This window comes from Grus americana, chromosome 1 (assembly GCF_028858705.1).
Source record: "Grus americana isolate bGruAme1 chromosome 1, bGruAme1.mat, whole genome shotgun sequence".
Taxonomy (NCBI): domain Eukaryota; kingdom Metazoa; phylum Chordata; class Aves; order Gruiformes; family Gruidae; genus Grus; species Grus americana.
Window position 1 is genome coordinate 101,751,638 of NC_072852.1, and position 19,861 is coordinate 101,771,498.

Below are 19,861 nucleotides of genomic sequence, written 5' to 3' on the forward strand. Positions count from 1 at the left end.
TAAACAAATTTTACAAGAACTAGAATTTTTTAAATATGAAAGATTGTTACAAATCATCCTATTCAGAGAAATAACATGACTGCAAATATACCTGTGGAAAGAGATGGAGAGGATGCTGCAAATCCAATCTGAGCTTCTGCACAGCCTGACTGCTCTGTTCTCATCTACATAACTCTTGCATTATTAGGCAGACATCATTTATCTCAGCAGAACAATTAATTCTGATAAGAATACTGGGAAGATACTTAGGTCTTCCCCTGGAATATGATTTTATGCCCCTGTAAGATGATTTTATGATTTGGGTAGGTTTGCAAAGGAATGCAGGGGTTCATACTGAGAGATCCCATTGTAAGCTCAACACCTACGACTTCAGCTACACTCACTGAAAAGATATTGTAAGTGAGACCTCTTTGCAAAGTTAACGTGCCCTGCTATTAGAGGATGGAGCAACTTGGCACTAATGTCTGGGTGGTGTTATTAGTGACAATTTCAGCTGAGGAATGAACAGCCTGCATTCCAGTGCTACAGGTCCTTGATTGCAGTGAGGGTGTCTCCTTCCTAGGACCATTCCTGGAACTGATTTTTCTGTTTCCATTTGTTATGACCACAGCTTCACCCATGCCAGAAGTGATAAAAATACTCAGATCTGCAGAAGCAAAGGAAGCAAAGGACATGAAGCCTCATCATCTAATGTGCAGAGCACTAAGAGCTCATGGGGAAGTCTATGGGGCTTACTGAATGGCTGGCATTTTCAAATCAGAACACTATCCACTCTGATCTGTCCCTCTTGCCCAGGAGAAATGCAAGATGTGCTTCCTAGTTTAAATGAGAATGACTTGCATGCTTCAAGGCAAGGATGTGCTCTTTAAGGGTTTGCTTTCTGTAACTGTATTATTCTATATCATTCAGCTGGATGTTTCTGAGACCCTGAATTTTGGATGAAATTCTTTATTCCAGTTCTACTAACCAACTTACCATGTCAACTTCAGATATGCTGTCAATGCTTTCTACCTGCACATCAATGCCCACAGGTATTGGTGACCCTTCAATATAACAGAACAAAAGAGTGATGAGGAGCATAAATCCATAATTTTAAAGGGAAGACTCTGTATTAGTAACATACAGAGAGCATCCCATCTCAGCATTTACTATGGTTTGTCCACCTTAGTACATTGAATGACAAAGTCCATGGCAACAAAGTAAAATGTGACACTAAACAGTTGCAACAATAAATACAAAATCTTCAGTGATCTTTTTGCAGCCAGAGTAGTTGTTACCGGCATTACAGCTTGGACAGCAGCGACAGCTTCCTTGTGGTGCCAAAGCTAATGAACTGCTTGGAGTGCTATTTAGAACTGTCATTGGGAAAAGCTGAGTAAATATATCAAACACATCAAAAATTGCAAAGCTATCCGAGTTCCAATGCTTATTCCCACACTTATAAACAAAATATCTATTACGCCTCCTAATTATCTTCAGTTACTTAACTATTTAAAGTTTGGCATAGATATTTCTGAAAAAGGATTGCTTGCTCACGACCTCATAAGGGAAAAGCTGTAAACATACTAAGCATGTTCTGTGATGGAGTGTTGTGTATTACTGAGTACATAATTTATTATCAAGTACAATACATACAAACTGCACTAGATGACTTTATATACTACCCCACTATTTCATGCCACTGAAAAACGCTGTGAGTTTATAACACAATGGGATCTGAGTGAACGAATTATAAAACCATATTTGCATTTTTATATTAAAGTGACTAAATATCAATTAAACATACATCAAAATATAAAATTATTTCCATTCTTCGATGTACAATATTTAGAATGAAGGATCTAGTTCTGTAGGGGTTATGTACATGTGTAATTTTCAGCAAGCAAGTCATTCCACTATAGCAATTGACTAACCATTTCCTTATGGAGGAGGGAGAGGAGAGAGAGGTGTGTGTATATGAGTATACACACCCCCCTTCCCCAAAGAATGTTCTGCATTTGGCATGAAAATCGATAGTAATTATTGTATATGGGATTCCAATTGCATTTGTTAAAAATAATCAGTTATCATATTTTTAAAGTACACATTTAAAATAACCCGGTACAAAACACGAGTACAAAGAAGTCTGAACAGCAGGAGATAGCAACAGCTTTTTAACTTGTCTTTCTCTTTTTCTTGTCTTTTCTTTTTATCAGTGTCAAGCCAAAATAGTCCAGAAATATCACTCTCCTGATAACCAGCCACAATGCTGTGTCTCTTTATGGAATTATCCTTAAAATAGCAGCCCTCAAGGATTACACAGCTGCCTCCAGTTCTTACCAGTAGAGATCTTGAACTATTTTTGAGGTATTTTAAAATCTGGCTCTGTAGTATCTTGATTTGACTTGTATTTTTTAATGGAGGGCTTGACCTCACTCAGAACAGATGAAGATGCATTGTGCATGGGAAAGCTAGGTAAAATGGGTTCAGAGTTAGCACGGCACACAGGAGCATGTTTCTGCACTGACAAGAGCTGTGCTGTCTGGCTCAGAAACTGTGTCTCCCTCCGAGAGGAATGCATTGCCTAGTCTGTTGGCCAAAGCTCAAATCAAAATTTAGGACTCCAGACAGCAAAGTTCAGTCGATTAGTTTATTACTAAAACACTAGGCAGCATTTAGGAAAATGCTGCTTCTTTTGGAGAGTAGAGACAGCAGAAGACATCTGCCCTAGAGGCTGATGCACAAGAGTATCAATGTATATATCCAGCTAGGCTTTTTCACACAAACCAATGAAAAATTTTATGTCTCTCCTAAACCAGTTTTGATCACTTGTCTTTGTTTTGACCACACCACACAAATAGTTTACTTTTGCTAAATACCAACTTGTACCAAGTACTGGTACAAAAATGCCTGCTTGTAATCTGAGTGGAGTCATCCTCTCAGTGTTCCACTGAAATCTAAACTATCTTGTAACCTAAAGACAGGTTTAGCCTAAGTAGAAGTCACTGTGGGATTTATACGTGATGTGAACATTGTTCACAAATGGCATTCACACATCAGTTAAATGCAAACACCGCAGAAAGATGAGGTGTTGTCTATGATGAAACAGGAGAAGGCTACAATGTGGAGCTGACACCTGAGCTAGCTGCACACAAGGCAGGGTGGCTCAGGGAGCAGGCCTCCTGCAGAAGCACAGCGCTCCACACTAGGAGCATGAGCAGTGCGAAAGCTGACTGACAGGGGAACAGCACTGAAAAGAGAAATCTGATCTCAGCCCTTGGCTCCTTTTAAAGTCCACGCAGTGTGACAGGCACTTTCTAGATTTCTAACTGGGGTGAGGTGGCTTGTGCCTTGGAAATGCCTGTTGGTTACCAGGGCTGCTTAGAGTGACTGCAAATAGGCAGACGAACCGAGTATTATCTAACGTTACCCACCACAAAGCTTCAGCTTCTCCATAGTGTGGGTGGGTCCAGTCTGTTACCCTGGGACTATGGCAGAGGTGCATGGTAGGATATACTGGAAGTGCTCATATCTGAGCATATATTTGATCTTAACTGGTATCACTAAAACTTTTGGGGATGATTTGCATGACTAGCATGTTAAAAACTGTGGGTTTAGATCTGTTTATGTAGAATTATGTGGGTGGAAGGGGAGGGGAGGGGTGCAGCTCTCTACATAAAACAATGGCTTTACCAGTTTTTCAGTCAAGGACAAGTCTAAAGCAAATGAAGTTAAATTTCAACTGCCAACATTCTTCAAACAGGCAAGGAGCTACCCACAAATCGTATCACAGAATAGAACGACTGGCTTTCTAAGTACACATATATCGTGTGTAGTGAGGAAATGGTTTTTGTTAGTGACAGCTGCTCAAAGTGTGATGGTGGCAGTCCTAATACTTTCTTGGGATTTGCAAAAATTAGACAATTTCTTACCCCAGCAAGGACTATTCCAGTGTGGGCACAATTTAATTCAATAATTCACCTCATCTGGGCAGATACAAATGAACTGATCGCAGAACTAGAAATTAGTGGCAGCTTATGATTACATTGGCTAAATGCGCACAAACTGAAGTGCCATTTATACATAAATACACACAGAGGCACTTGATTCTTTGAAAGGACAGCTAGCACTAACTTGGGAACTGTTATAAAACCAAGTCAGTGGGGACACTGAACAGCATGAAAGAGATCAAAAGCTATGGCCAGGAGAAATACAGTGGATGGTTCTGAAGTCAATTAAATAAAAAAGGAACTGTTACAATGAAATTTGTTCCTGATTAAGTAGAAATGCTAGAAGTGTGAAACAGACTCCTTAAAAAGAGATTCCTGTTCTCTATTTGGGGAAAGGCCAAAGACCGTACTCATGCTGCTTAATGAGAAAATGCTGTTCAGTCTAGCATTCACCACAAATAATTATTAAACCACATCCCCTAACCCTAGCCCTGACCTATTATTGATAGATCATAGCAGCTGTGAATATTTTCTTCCTATTCCAACTCTACTTTGGCAAGAAATGTAAGTAGATGATAAAGGCACTAAACACTGCACATAAAGGCAACCCCAGTCACTTCAGTGGGTTGTTCACCTTTCTAATCGGAAGTGTTCTCACTACCACCACCACCCCTATAAGATACATATTGGCCTTACTCTGGTCTAGGCCTTCTGAGCTTTGTCATTTTCTGGGAACATTTATTTCTGTGATTAAAAACCAACTCCAGTTGGTTACTCTAGTAATAATTAACTACTGGGAACAGGTTGTTGAGAACTGTAATTTCTTCATCACTTGGATTTGTTTTACCACGACTGGATGTTTTTAAAAAAGAGCATTTCAATAAGCATCAAAAAGGATCCTAAACCAGTCAGAACAGTGAAGTGATTTTTCTACCTCTACGTCTGCACCACAGCTTTCTCCCTAGTATATTGAGAATTTCAATCTCTGGCTGACCATCAGGCAACAACATCAAATTCACTTTGAAAAAATGTAACCAGAGCAAAGCTGTGTTTTTTATTTCCTAGTTTGACAAAACTAGGGATGGCAGAGAGGATTTTGTTATTAAATTGAGCAGCTTCAGTTGCTTCTGGACCATTGCTACAAATCATTATTTTAGAGGGATTAGTGATTTTCACAATGGAGGCTCCACAGATTTTCAAGTTAATTACTCCTCAGCAGAAAAAACAGAATTGTTTTCAGATGGGTTTATCTTCACACAAGCCATTTCCAGTCTTTTATTTTAAAGGTTTAAACATAGCAGAAGAATTCCTTCATAAGCATGGAATTTTTTTAATAGCTAGTATGGCAGGCAAATTCTATAATACCCTTTTTAGAAGGGATATTACATAAAAAGGATATCCTTTGAACATTTTAGGATCAATTTCTACAAATGACTGGTTTAGTGAATTCTATAGTATTTTTGTAATAGTCAGACCTTTGAACACACAGTGGATTGCACCTGAAATTCCATAAGATAAATGTTGAATTTAGAAAAAACAGCCACTGTATCCCAGTTGGCTTTGTAACAGTGTATGGTGGGGAAAAAGCTAGGTCTACAGAAAGCTCCCAGTAGGAGACCAGGGAAGGAGTAAGGTTTATAGGAGTACTTTCTTCTAAAAAAGGCTGGTGGGCCTGTAGAGGAAGCAAACCAGATAGAAATGTAAACAAGCCCCAGAGAAGTGAAGCTACGTGGATGTATTTACTTTCCTCTGGCAATGAGTGAAACAGGAGAATTACTGGCAATAGTGTTTTTCTTCTTGTTACTGTTTTGTTTCTTTCTTATTTATGTGAGAAATGAAGGTGGACTGGTATGAGCAGTAGTCAACTCTTGGAATGGAAGAATTAGCAACGTCAGAGAAAAAAAATCCAGGAGGAGGAGTCTATTAGAGGTCTTGCAAATTACCAAAATATTTCCCTCCTGTTCTGGTCCCCAGCTATTCCTTCCAGTAACCCCTGAAAAAAAGCCATTCCACTTTCATCAGAGTGAGTCTTCTCCACCACAGTGAGAAGATATTTCTGACGTTTCAGGGAGGGTTGTGGTGCAGAAAAGAAAACAACTTGGTGGCAAAGAGCTATTAGAATCACAGCATTCTTTGAACATTCATTGGGCCCTATTTTCTTTCCTTTTCCCCCATTTACCTTCAGATTAATTTAAATGCTACTAATTTAGCTTGAGGAGGAAGGAAGCATAAGGAGGAGTGAGCTAATGGGATCTCTGATCCTCTGAAAATTTGGAATTAAGATTATGCTTAATTGCAGATTGGGATGCAAATTGTCTAGAAAGACTGTTACCTCTTGACCAGCTAAATGCTACTAAATTCTCTTCCATTGTTTCTAATACTTGCTAATGTTATCATCCTCTATATTGGTTGACAAAGCAGAGAGAACCAATTTTAAAACTTCCTTAACACACTGTTAGCATAGGAAATGACAGGTCCTTAAGACACAATGTAAAACAAAAATAAAGTTGTCATACCTCAGTATGTACATATAGACCACACAGTGAGAACTTGCATGTACACAGTGACAATGATCATGTGGTTCCATAATCTTTAGATTGTGCGGAAGGGTGTTACACCAATGACATGCCAATGTTTTGAAATAAGATAACTCAGAAAAGAACAGAATATAGATAAATAGATGTATAGTAGAAAAGAAAGTAACTTCAAGGCATTTCTAAGGATTTGCTTTAACACCTCTCTCAACATACATGGTTTTGGCTGCTAAGGCAGTGTGCATTATGGCCCTCAGATCTGAGCTGCTAGAAGTCTCTGTTCATTGTCTGATACTGGCCTGTGCTCACCTTTTCTCACTGAGTTTAAAACATGGGGATGACCATTCCAAAAAGTGCAGGCAACATAATTAAATTTCTTACTTTTTTCCCAGTCCAACCTTAAGCTATCTTCTCACAGATTATCAATTTATGGGGCTACTGAAAAATCAGTTGAAGTACTTTCAGCCATAGTAGTGCAAAGATATATAAGTAATGAAAAGATCTGACTCTGAGTCTACTCACAATCTTTGATTTCCTTTGGTAGGCTCTATGCAGACAGACAGCCTCACCAGAACTGGTAAAGGATTATTATATCATTGCAGGACCCCTAACATACCCATCTGCTGGCCTTTATCAGTGCTTCTGGAAGCAGCAAGGACTAAACATAATTCCTACAGTGTGCACTGATGCAGTTGGTAAAGCTGTTTGAGCTAAGGAAACATACTCCTCCTAGACCAACGTCTAGTGGAATTACTCAAATCACTATGCTGGTCCACATCTGTTTGCGTCAGTGGGGGTCCATCTATTGGAGACTTCCAAGCAAAAGAGGCCCATGACATTACATAGAAGGCAACAACAAAACAAAACAAAAAAAATCCAGGAAAGGAAATCCCTGCCCCCGCAAACAACAACTGAAGAGCCTGACTTAGGGAAAAAGTGTAATGTAACGATATAAGTTTAGTATTTTAAAGAACATTTGGGTGTACTGAATTACTGGTTTGCTTCACTCAACCTCACTGTATAATGAACTGCACACAAAGTAACATTTCTATAGCAAAAATGTAGAAACAGCTTGCTAGCAGCTTGTTGGTTTTGCTTCATCTTGACACGGTATGCTTCTCAGACTTTGATCTCTAATCTATTAATAAATGGAAAATGTCAGGACTAAATTTTAAAATCAACAGAGTCAAGTTCTGATTGTGCAGCTGGAATGGCATTGCAATGAACAGAAGAATGCCAAAATACACTTACATAAATGACAGCAGAGTTGTGTCCATCTGGTCAAAAAAGTATCTCTTACCTTCACTTTCATGAGAAAGCAACCAGTCATGTGGAGCAAAGTCACAATTATTTCCAGTAACGCTGCAGCTGGTAGCATCAGTATCCAACAGTTATACATTCATTTCCCCCAGGTTTTTTTCCTGTGCATGTTTTATCAGTTTACAAATCAAATTCAGCATATGCTCTCTCTGTTTTTCCTTTGTTACTTAATTATAAATACTAAAAAGTCTGGGTCCTCTAGTCTGCCTCATTAACTTTGCATGTGTGGGGCTAAATGAAATCAAACAAGCCAGATTTAGATTTAAGAATTCCCTGAACTGACGGCTCTCTAGCAGGTTCAGAACAGCATGAATTTTCCAGCTGCTTTTTCTCCCAAACTGGTGCAAAGGATGATTGACCTTCTCAGGCAAAGGGGCACAGTGGAGCTAGATTAACAAAATCTGTCATTCCAACTCCCTGACATACCCAGAAAATTACAATGGTGTATAGGAGAGGGCAAAAAATTGCCTCTCTTCTAAAAGTAAAGAATAATTTTAAAATATTTGCTTTTCACCCAACTGTTTTCACCTGGTTCCTTTTTCTCCCATCAGTATTGTGAATTGATGCATTGTGCTGAGCTGAATAAATCACGCACTGTGGCATGTGACAGTACAAGCCCTTCATGAATCACAGTACTGAAATGCTTCATTAGATTTGATAAAAACAAACCCAAAATTTCACCTGCTTTAAATACATAAAGCCACAGTGTTGTAAGTCTTTATGCAGTTCAGGGCTATGTTACGACTGCTGTGGCAATGACTGCAGCAACGGTATCTCTAATTTCATCTTCTTCTCTAGTTAAGTTTCCTTCTGCTACACACTTAATCATCAGTGTTCTTCAGAGAAACCCGTACACTGTCTCTGCTGTCATACAATAATTCTGGGTATGTTGTTCAGATTCATGATTCAGTTGGTGAGTTTTCTCCTCTGATGAGGTCACACATGTGCACTAACTCTCTGCTGCTGCCTTATTAACCCGCCTCTTGTGAAAAACAAACTATTCTTTACTACTGTAACATCACTGAAATCAATGGTAAGATATGAACAATGGAGTACAAATTTGGGATCAACATTCATTTTACTAAGACTTTTTTCACTGTGTGCTATAAAAATGTTATTGGATCTATGTTTTAGTCTGAGGGAGATTCACACTTAAGTATTCCACATATTAAGAGAGTTCTGAAAATTTGGAAGTGTGTGAACTAGTGGATGTGACTGCAAAAACTGCCTCCCATGCCACTATGTCACGTGGATGATAGAAGAGAAGCAAAGCTGATGCACTCTTCTGCTGAAAGCTATTTCTGAAAGACAGGAGTACAGCTGAAATCGTACGCATGGCAATGTGATTATTGAGAGGCCTGTGCAATGAAGTCAGTGGAAAAACTACAGCTGGCTTCAATAGGAATTGAATGGGCTCTGTGACTAGTCATCTGAAAATAAAAGGACAAGGGGAGAAAGCCTGGTACAGATTTGCTGGGTGTAAAAAAATCCTCGCTGCCTGTGGAAAATTACAACTGCCAGATCATAGGGTATATTCTGAAAACTGCTTTTATGTACATCATAAGTATTGCTTTCTGGGACGATCCAGTGATAAAATACATACCAAACTGTTGTTTGCTTTCATGGAAATGCTACTTCCTTTCTGAGATGGCAGTCTCAAAAATTTAAATTCCTTGTGAGACAAAGCAGGTAGTAATGAGATGTCCAGACTAACAGATATTAGACTAGACAGGTATTAGGCAACAGGTAATCCTAACTTTTGTTGTCAAGAAACAGATGTATCTCAACGATTGTTTAAAATCAGGCAAGATTTTTGCTCTCTGACAAGACAGAATTTCTAGGGTAACAAGAAATCCTCCCACATTCTCCTGATGCATCCAGAGAGGCTCTTCTTACCCCAGGTCTCCCTCCTGGCATGCTTGCCAGGCCCTAGCTCCCCGCAGCTGGTGTCAACAAGAATAGCTCCACAGACTTCAGCTAGCCTCCCAAATCTATGATTCTTTACACAGCAGATTATTGGTCCTCATATATTTTATTTTGGCTTCATAATCCAGAGCAGTTCAGTCTATTTTCATGAATCACGAACACGGAACTGGTGACGCAAAGGTTCAGACAAAGCTTATTAGTGGGGCAGCTTTCTCATTTTACCTTTCATGAAGGAGAGTCAAAATTGAATCCAAACTGTGAACATCCCACTGAATACTCCCTTTATCCACGTGCAATTTAGTTAAATGAAGAAATAATCATCACAGTACCCAAGACCACAGAGACAACATGGTAATAAACTGAAAGCCTGTGGGTAGTTTTTTAATTTTATACAGAGCAGACAGATTTAGGAATTGATGGTTCATTTCAATATCTCAAAATGAATTTGATTACTAAGTAATTTGCTAATTGCTACTAGACTATGCAGTTTACAGGTATACCTTAATCCCTGCTCTCAAAGAATCCTATTCTAATAATATTTTTTTTAATTGGTTCTGAAAAGGAGACAATTTGAACAGTTTCTCCTATTGATATGCTAAACACAAAGAAGTCCCTTGCCTTCAAGTATTTCTGGATTTCTTCTTTCTTTATTTCCTGGAGTACAATGAAAGAGGTGAGCTGCAATTAAGTTTGTCATTCAATTTTAAGTGACACTGCTGGACAGAGTTTAAATAAACTTCCAGAGAGAGGATAAACTATTAGCCAGCACAGCGCAAACATGTGCTGCTTACCTCCAAATCCAGGTCTCAGGGCAAAGTCATGGTCCTCTATGCGAAGAAGCTGCTCGGATTTAAGTGGCCGTACTTTGGTGCTGTCAAGTTTCCTCATTTTAATTTCTCGTTTGCTATGTTTAAAAAAAAAAATGTAAACAACTTCATTTATTTTTTTTCTGCCTGACATTCAGAGTGCTAGTTAAATGAAGCAGGGACCCAAGAATATTGGACAGTCGAAGCTGGTATGATAAGGGAAACAACTGTGCTAATAAAGTTGGAGAAAGATATATTGGAAAAAGGTAGGGAAATCAGGTATGAGGGTGCCCAGGTCCATGAGGAACACCAATTATATATAAAAAGTCCCAGGAAGATCATCTAGCTCTTCTTCTGTTCCCCTCAAAGACTGTATCTATCATTATGTAAAAGATTATACCTGTTAGAAAAAATGTTTTTATTCACATAACCACTTGCAACTCGGACTTGGAAATAATACCATGTATCCATGGTTTTAAACCACTTCACACATTATCCATATTACAGAGATAATTACACTTTTTATCATGAATCTATTTTATTTTTTTTTTTTCCCTAGGAGCTGAAATGAGTCAATACTTTTTCAGAAGGACTGCGAAACTGATAGTCCTGGATCCAGGGACTTGTTTTTTGAGATCCTCTTAAACATCATTCGGATTTGGCCGAGTTACTCCTTAGCTTGTCCCCTTATTTACTGCTCAGATATGCAGCATTTCTTGCATACGAGTCCCATCTCCGCATTTTTCCCCACGCCACACATATCTGAGCCTCTGCAGAGCACCAAGGCAACACGGATGAACTTGGGCTCTAAGCAGGATGCCATGAATTCTGTACTTCTTTCTGGTGACTGTTGTTAACTTTCTTCCCTTCACAGAACGTACTGAACAACATCCCAAATTCCACTGGGAACTTCACATGCCTCAGAACGGACTCAAGCTCTCCAGATGGAAATCTCATGTGCTGGGCCTGCATTTAAAATGAACAGCAGATGCCCATCACAATGCAGACTCCTTTTCCATTTTTCCTATAAAGAGAAACCATGGCACAAACAGCAGAGGGGTCTGGTACATGCCCATATCACAAAGATATTGGGTTAAAACATAGACGAGATCTACAGACAGATCTGGCAGCTGGGGGGGCATGGTTGCTAGAAAGAATCCATCCCACTATTTGGTCCTGCTATAAGGAAAATGCTGTGGTGTCCCCTTAAGTTTCCACTCCTTGTTGCACGTCCTGCTTTAAGTGGCTGGCCCCAAGTAGTAACAGAACTAGCCATGCCTAAGCTGCAGAATTATGCCTAGCTTTGGGCCCCCTTTTCAGGAAAGGCAGGGGAAGATTGTAAGGACGTGTGTAGTTTAATTTAGAGGAAGACAACTGAGGGAACACATCAGTCTTCAGAACACATCATGAGATTTTAGAGTGCCCTTTGCTCCATGAGCACTGCCCAGTAGGATAAGCTGTGGCAACAAGGGAGATATGTGGTACACATTAGGAAAACCTTTCTCATGGTGAGAATAGCGAAACATGGGAACATACTGCTTGGGCAGGTTTTGAGACTCCTTTCACTCAGGCTATTTAAAAATAGGTTAGACATATATCTATAGGAATGACTTCAATATAGTTGCTTTGACACAGGCAAGGCACTCTCCCTAGACATCACTTCTTTCATACCGTCTATGATTCTCTGGGACTTTGCTGCTACCAACTCTAATTATTACTTTAGACTGAATGATAGAAATCTGTTCTGAAGATTTGCCCTGTAGTCAAACACTGCTAAAGATGAGGTATGGAATATCTTAGGATAAGCTATGAACCTGTATTTACTTAATTTTTTTCCTCCTTTCTCCCCCTTTTTTTCTTAAAAATGAAGATGAAGAAATTACTTTTTAAAATGCTATGGTACAGGAATGCTGAGGTGGCTGCTGGGCTATTCAGAACCATTGGGCTTGACCAAATTAATTTACTTGAGTATTCTTGAATGTCTCTGTTGTCTGAACCAAATTATTGAGGCAATCAGAACGCCCATCAGGCATTTCAAATAAAGACTTTAGTTTTCTGAGTATGAAAATTATGTCGATGCTAAAATGAAAGCCTATGCTTCAGAGAATTGAAACCATCACAGAGCAAGCTTGTATCAGAGCAGAATGGGCAGTAGGACTGAACATCTGCAATGCTCTGCAATACGTATACGTGGAAATTCTGCTGCTTGGGAACTAGTACAAGAGAAAACACTGAATTATGTTCAGAATGCCATGAATGCCATGGCACAGCTAATACAGTTTGGAAGCATTAGGTTATTTGTCATTGGATGTGCCAAGAAAAATAGCTGTTTGATGCTCCAAGGATTTCACTGGAAGAAGCAGGCTAAAACTATGATACATTTATTACAACTTCTTACTAGAAGCAAGTATGTGACTGAGGAAGACTTTCCCTAGTCACAAAAGGCAAAATATAAGCTATTAGGGCAGGAATTTTTTTCTTAATGGGCCACTGAGAAGAGATGTTATGGGATTTTGGTATTCCTTCTGTTTTCCTGGATGAGGACAAAATAAACAGAAATGCTGCCTATATGAAAAGCATCTTTTGTGCCCACTTAGTTGAACAGCCTCTTCAAGATGATGTTCTATATACAGCTGGTGGAGTAACTATAATTATTTTTAGCTGCTATCAAAAGGGATTGTTCAAGCTAGGCAAGACCCTGCTGGAGTCAGAAGAGCACTTTCATTACAAACGTGCCGCATCTTTTCTTCAATACCTTCCTTTGGCAGAATATATTTTTTTATTGTAAAGGAAAATAGGCTTACATGCAGAGATATATACTCATGGTACTTGCAATTAATTTCATGGTAACGTTGCATGTGTAAAGGTACGAAAATTTAGAAAAATTCCATTAAAAATTCTCAAATAATTAAAAATTTAAAAAATACACTTCTGCTTCACAGTTTTTCTCCTCCTTGCCTGTTTCCCGCACCCAAGGCTAAGAAGTGTTCTCCAGCAGATATTCCTTTAACATCAGCATCTGGACTCCAGATGTTGCTCTTTGGCTACAAGTTATGGTATTAACTTGTCCTCATTGCAGCATTAGTTATTTAACTGATGACTCAAAGGGAATCGCATGCATGTATTTGTTTACTCCCAAGAAATCCTAGACCCGTATCTAACTATTGATCAGCACCACAGCATTGTGAAATCATTAGCAGATGTTTTCTTGAGTGCTCCTTCCCATGGCACCACTTCCACTAAAAAGCAGAAGAGACAGATCTAACTAGCCTAGGTCTCAGAAAAGCTTCCCAAGGTCAGTCAAGATATACTTTTCATTCTCACAGAAACACAGCAAAGACACTGATTGTATTTCGGTGGCCTGGCACCTTGGTCTCTTCATCACACAGCTTTGGCCAGTGCACCATAATCTAGGAGACTAAATGCAGTCATTGATTCTGTGCGTTCATTGTATGGTGTATGTCAGGCTGTGGAGTTTGAGAGGAAAAGCCCACATGCACGTAAGGAAAGGAAATCTCTCTTTACCTACCTGGGGCAGTGGTATTAAAGGGAACTCTGACAGATGGCTTGGTATTAGCATAGATCTGGTAAATACGAGTTTGTCAGTCTCAGTGAAGCACATGCTTGAGAAACTACTGCTTCCAGTTATAATAGCTCTGCTTTCCATAGCTGTGTTCCAGGCTACATTTTACATTATGCAAATGAAATGGTAATCTATAATTGAATTCCAACAGAGGTCATAAAAAGCACTTGAAGGGTTTCAGATCACATAGAGAAGACACCCCTGCTGGTACTCATATAGGAAGTTAATAGAAGGACTAGCTCTTCAGATGAAAAAAGTGAGATACACTCTTTGGACACTTCAGTAGCCAATACTGTCATATGGAATCATGGCTCGATGCCTTGGTATCTGACAGAGCTCTCAAAGAGCAGACAGTCATTGCCTACAAAACCAAAGCAACTAATTCAGAATTCTTTAACAATGCACAAATACATGGCAGGCTTTTAAAGACAAATTTAGTTGCCCCTACCTAACCTTGAATATCTAATATTGAGTGCAAGATCAAAAGGCTACTCAAGGGCAGTTGGATCATTTTTCATTTAATTATGTGTTTTTATATATATATATAAATTAAGTATTTAACCACATAATGCCATCAGTGTCGTTCCATAACCAGTGGCATTCATAGGAGTGATGTGGTTAGTACCTCATCTGGTTGTCTTTCACTCACCAGGTTATCAAAAGTTTGTATTGGTTCACGCAGAAATTGGACAAGTTCATGGAAAAAAAAGCCAGTGAAGATCACTAAGGCTGTAGAAAACACATTCAACACAGGAAGTCACTGAGGGAAATCTGGTGACTGGATATGGAGGGAAGTATTCAGGGGAAATATATGTTTGCCCTGTTCTTATTCTTCCAAACTTACACTACTTTAGTATCCAAGATACCCCACTGCCTTTATTGCTGCAGTAGGGAAAAAAAGGTCATCACATTCAAAATGAAACTTGGTAAGTTCATGAAAAGAATACTATGAAGAACCCTAGATTTAATGGCCATAAACAACTTTCCAGTGCTATGTCCCTGAGATACTCTAGCTATAAATAATTAAAAGGTACCCAAAAAGGAAAAGTTACAGAAATCTTATTCCCAGGAGAGTCTATGGAGTTATATAGCAGTGTGATCTCTGAAACTTTTAACATATTTGTCAAACTTTGAAACCCAGATAAATGTAAGCATCAAAATCACACAGTTCTCTCTCTCATAAAAATGCATTTCCAAGTGTTCAGTAACATCAGCAATGTGTACTGTCAAAAAGCCTAATATTTTGACAGTCAAATGTTTTGTTCTTTGTTGTAGGAAATGGACCATGAGAATAATCTCTTTCTCATGTACTTTCGGTTAATGCTTTAAAATCTTCTTTACAAGAGAATGCAGACAAATAGCTTTGGAGGGAGAATTGGGTTACTCTATTAAAACAGTGGAACTTGTAGGTTAAGTAACATTTTCACATGGGATTCTTTTTAAAAGGCCACCCATTTAACCAAGGCCATCTGTCAGCTGTGTCCCTAATAATCCTAGGGCTGCCTGAAAGGTTTTTGCCCAGAAAGAAAAAGAGGCTGGTGGAAAGTCAGACCCTGTTGCAATGTACTGGAGGATAATGCTGCCTTTAGAACAAAACCAGAGAATCAAACAAAGAGAAATTAAACATATTTGGATCCTTTCCACAGAAAAGCTGATTTGCAGCTGTTAAGCTTTGGGATCTTTTGTGGCTCAGATTCTGCAGTTTTCTTCCCAGTTCCAAATCACTAGGGCCTAGAAAATCAAGACATGGAAGGCCAAAAAGCTGCTACGCCAGTCAGCATCAGCTGAGAATGCAGTCCTGATATTCCTCCTTGTTCCTAATCTTCCTTTCTGTTAACACACTTCTGCCTCTCTCACAGGATTATCATATGGATCCATTTGTATGTATTAGTGTGAAGATGGAGAGGACACTGTACTAAAAAATTGTTACTGCTGTCCTCTAGCAAGAGGTCAGCAAAGGATGTCCAGCAGGATGCCACAAAATATGCTGTTCTACCACCAGGCTTCTCTCCTGCTTTGTGATTATTTTTTTTTTTTTATGTCAGTGATGGACCAGCTCTTCTCAGTTCTTGCAGAACAGGATAAATGCAAACAACAGTGGCATATGTTTCCCTTTTACCACTGTCAAAAATATATCGGCTGAGCTTAAAATAGACATTCCTTACCACTACAGAAATAAGAAGATAATTTATTCTGTTTCCATTTGATTCTTCCTGAGACTAGCAAAGCAGCAGTTTAGACCTTATATTGATATTAGGGCTAGTTCTGGTTTTGGTGGTTTGCTGTTGTTTTGGGGTTTTTTGGTTGGTTTTTTTTTTTGTTACTACAAATAATCGGGCTCTAGGACTCTCTCCAAAATTGTCTGAGTTTGAAACAGTCTGCTGAGTAGCCATCCTTTTCATGAGCTTTTGGCTTAGACCAAACTTGAACCTATCACCTTGAATTGAAATCCAGAAGTACTGAGTGACATAGCATCTCTGGGCACCTCCATTGTGTAACTGGGATATGTTCTGTTGCCTTGCTTTGCTTAAACATGATTTTTTCAAGACATGTAGGGATTCAGAGGTATGTCGCTGCTGGATTATCACATAAGAAGTGATACAGAAGAAACAGCCGTATGCCTGCTACAAAGCATGTAACTCTTAAAATCAGCCTAAACACACCAGAGGAGTCTAATTATGTTACTTTTCCTCAATATGTGATATCGTATGAATAAACTATGAGCTCCCCTGCCCATTTGAATAGGGGGCCAAGTACACAGAGAAATGTAATAGTTGTATTCCTTAAACAGAGCCACTTACTCCTTATTCCTTAAATAGACCTACTTATTACAATTTCTCCTACCTCCCACCTCCCAAGAAAGAGAGATTTTGCTTGGATTATCACTGGCAGTCATTGGGCTGTTTACATACTATTAGATTAATCTGGAAACACATTCAGCAGCCTCACATGGCAGAAGTGAAATTGCATTTGTGGGAAAAAAGCACTAACACTTTGCACAGAAACTTACATGTAAAAACCTTTGTACCATTATTCATTTTAAACCAGCTCCTTGACTGTAAAGACTAAGAACTGTGACAATCTCCAATGTCTAAAAGCATAAGTATATTCCAGAAAGGGAATCCACTGTGCCATCACGACAAATAATGTACAATTCACCTCCTTTAGTGCCATAAAAATGTCTTCTATATCTTGATAGTGTAGCTACACTGCTGTTTAGGTAATGGAAGTCACTTTATAACATTGGCATAGAACTTTGGAAGGCATTTCTGCTTCTTGTAATGGGAGTGAGAGGGCAAGAGTACTTGGTACATCACAACAGTAGCCTGGTATCACACAAGTTAAAAGAGCTGTGGGTGGGTGGGTGTGTGTACATACCTGCATATACATGAAGCATTCATGAAATCACAATATGAAATGCCTGATTATGAAAACTTAATTAATAGTTCACCATTTCTGTTTTGGGAACACCCTATCAATGTGCTATGCATAGTATAAATTCAAAAACTAGCAAAACAGGACAGTGAACAAAAAGGGTGCATTGAAAGGTTGCTGACAGCATAAAGTTTATCAGATGAACACAGACAGAGAGAATATATTGCTTACCTGTTATGCTTTCTCAAGAATGAGAATTGTTGCCGATGGTGAAGATGGTGATGGTGACTTTGAGAAGTGTGTAGCACTGCTGTCGGCCACAGGCAGGTGAGGAACAGAAGTTTAATGACCAGGACCATCTCTTCCAAAAGAGAAATGCACCTGATCAGCCAATCCACCTTGCTGACTTTTTATTTTTAGTGTTTTTGCTGTTTAGAAACAGCATAGCATACAAAGGATGCCTGTGAGGTAAGGCATCACTGAAGAGAGAAGACAGGGGCATCCCAGTTCTGATGTCCTCTCCGAGTTCCCCTCATATCTTGGTAAATCTTAAAAATTCCTTCAGCTCTACATCCCTGCGGCAATCTGCTGTCAAACCAGAAGCACCTTGCTTTTAGAAATGTAGTAGATACAGCAATTTGTTTGGCCAGGCTGCAGCCTGATCCATTGCTTCCACTCTTTCAGCATAGGCGCATTTTTGAATTCTCTATCACCCGCTCAGTAACCTCTTCGACACAGCCTGTGCAGGCAAAGTGATGTCAAACATTTAATCCCCCTTAAATCCCACACAAAACCATACAAAAATCTGCTTTAATGACAAAGGTCTCTAAATTAATCTTGCTTTCTATATATGTGTGTATCTGCTCAAAATAATTTTCTGTACAGATCAAGCTCTTTCATTAACTGGCTACATTGTATTGTCTTCCCAACCATTAATATAATTTCTGTTTCTGTGATCTGCCGTAGCAAACCTTTTGTCTGTAGATACAGAACTACTTTTGGACAGCACAATATCATGGAACAAGTCCAAACTAAAAATGAAGTCTTGTTTCAACATTCCTCAGTAACATTCGGAAATAGCAACTTTTTTTTTCCTTTTCTTTTTTCTTTTTCTAAGCTCTGCAGCTATCTATTTAATTGACCCTAAGTTTACAAGGCATGTGCATGTCTAAGATCTAGTATCCTCCCATCAGCCTTAATTTTATCTTTATTTCATTTAGCCTGCCTGCCCTAAAATTGCAAAACATTTTATTAACAAAATGTTGTTTAAGCAATAACTTGAGCATGCCTGCTTCCCTATGAAAGGTGATAAGATTTCTTGTGGGCTTAAAACTGGGCAATACTGGACACACCTTCTTAGCTGACACAGTCAAATTTATCCTTTTCAAGCCATCAGCAAGTTCAGTAATTATCAAAATCGACAGTACATTTGTTTTATCTAGAAAATTAGAGATATAATATTGAAAGTTAGGGAAATGGAAACACCCAATCCCTGTCTAACAGATGTAGAAGTAATTCAGGTGTCCCAGCAGTAGGCTTCTTCCTAAGAAAGACAAACAGAGGAATGAAAGCAAACACAGCACTGTGTGTACTGAGACTGTTAACAGCCAAGCATATTGGGATAATAATTCTGTGATGTGGACATCTGCCTCCTCAGAAGTTCCCTGAGATTCCCAACTAACTTCATTTGGGCTAAGAAATAATTCTCAGGTACAAATTATTTCCAGGAGGAGGTCACCAAAGGACAGCTAATTCCCACTGTTTTTTTTCCATTTGGAGTTGAACAGTTACCTGCTGTGACTTAAAAAAAAAAATCCTTTCCTAACCACGCCTAAAACTTTAACAGCATTAGATTGAATAAAGTGGCCTAGATCAAAGACTTTCAACCCTATTACCTATCACATTCAACATTGTTCATAGTTTAATCCATTCCTGTTCACCAAACTTAGGGAAGATCATTTGTAGCCTGACCCAGGGATAGTCAGACAGTGCTTCCAGCAGGCCTGGTGTATTCCCAGGGTGGAGTTTCTGGAGAAGGTAAACACAAGGTGTAGTTAATAAGACCTTTAACAGCTTACATCAATTCGCACTATCATTTGGGTGGAAAAGGGAAAATAAATAATAACTCTAATGAGAATTTATTCCAGATAGAGATTAATACTTGTTCCTGAGCCAGTCTGGTTGTCTAGTTTCACCCAGCCTACATATATCAAAGTATCAGCACACCTGATTAAATTACATGTCGGAAAAGATCCTTTGGATCCTCCTCTTTCCCCACCCAAGCACAGGCCCAACAGTAGCAGCAACAATAGCAAATCAGATAAAAAGCTAACTACACTGCAGGCTGTGTGGTAAATGTGTTACCACACTTCTGCATGTTCAGCTATC

General features: G+C 39.0%; 1 protein-coding gene across 5 annotated transcripts in view; it reads right to left on the minus strand.

Moving 5' to 3' along the window:
* GABRR3 (gamma-aminobutyric acid type A receptor subunit rho3) overlaps positions 1-19,861 on the minus strand; it is a 65,650-nt gene that overhangs the window by 11,985 nt on the left and 33,804 nt on the right. For 4 of the 5 annotated variants that reach the window (XM_054812554.1, XM_054812553.1, XM_054812555.1 and 1 more), the window contains 3 exons: positions 17,705-17,834; positions 10,501-10,613; positions 976-1,043 (listed from right to left, as the gene is read on the minus strand). In XM_054812554.1, the coding sequence (XP_054668529.1) occupies positions 976-1,043; positions 10,501-10,613; positions 17,705-17,834 (311 nt within the window). Of the gene's footprint in view, positions 1-975; positions 1,044-10,500; positions 10,614-17,704; positions 17,835-18,825; positions 19,017-19,861 lie in introns of all 5 variants that reach the window. The other variant, XM_054812557.1, reaches the window with a different exon arrangement.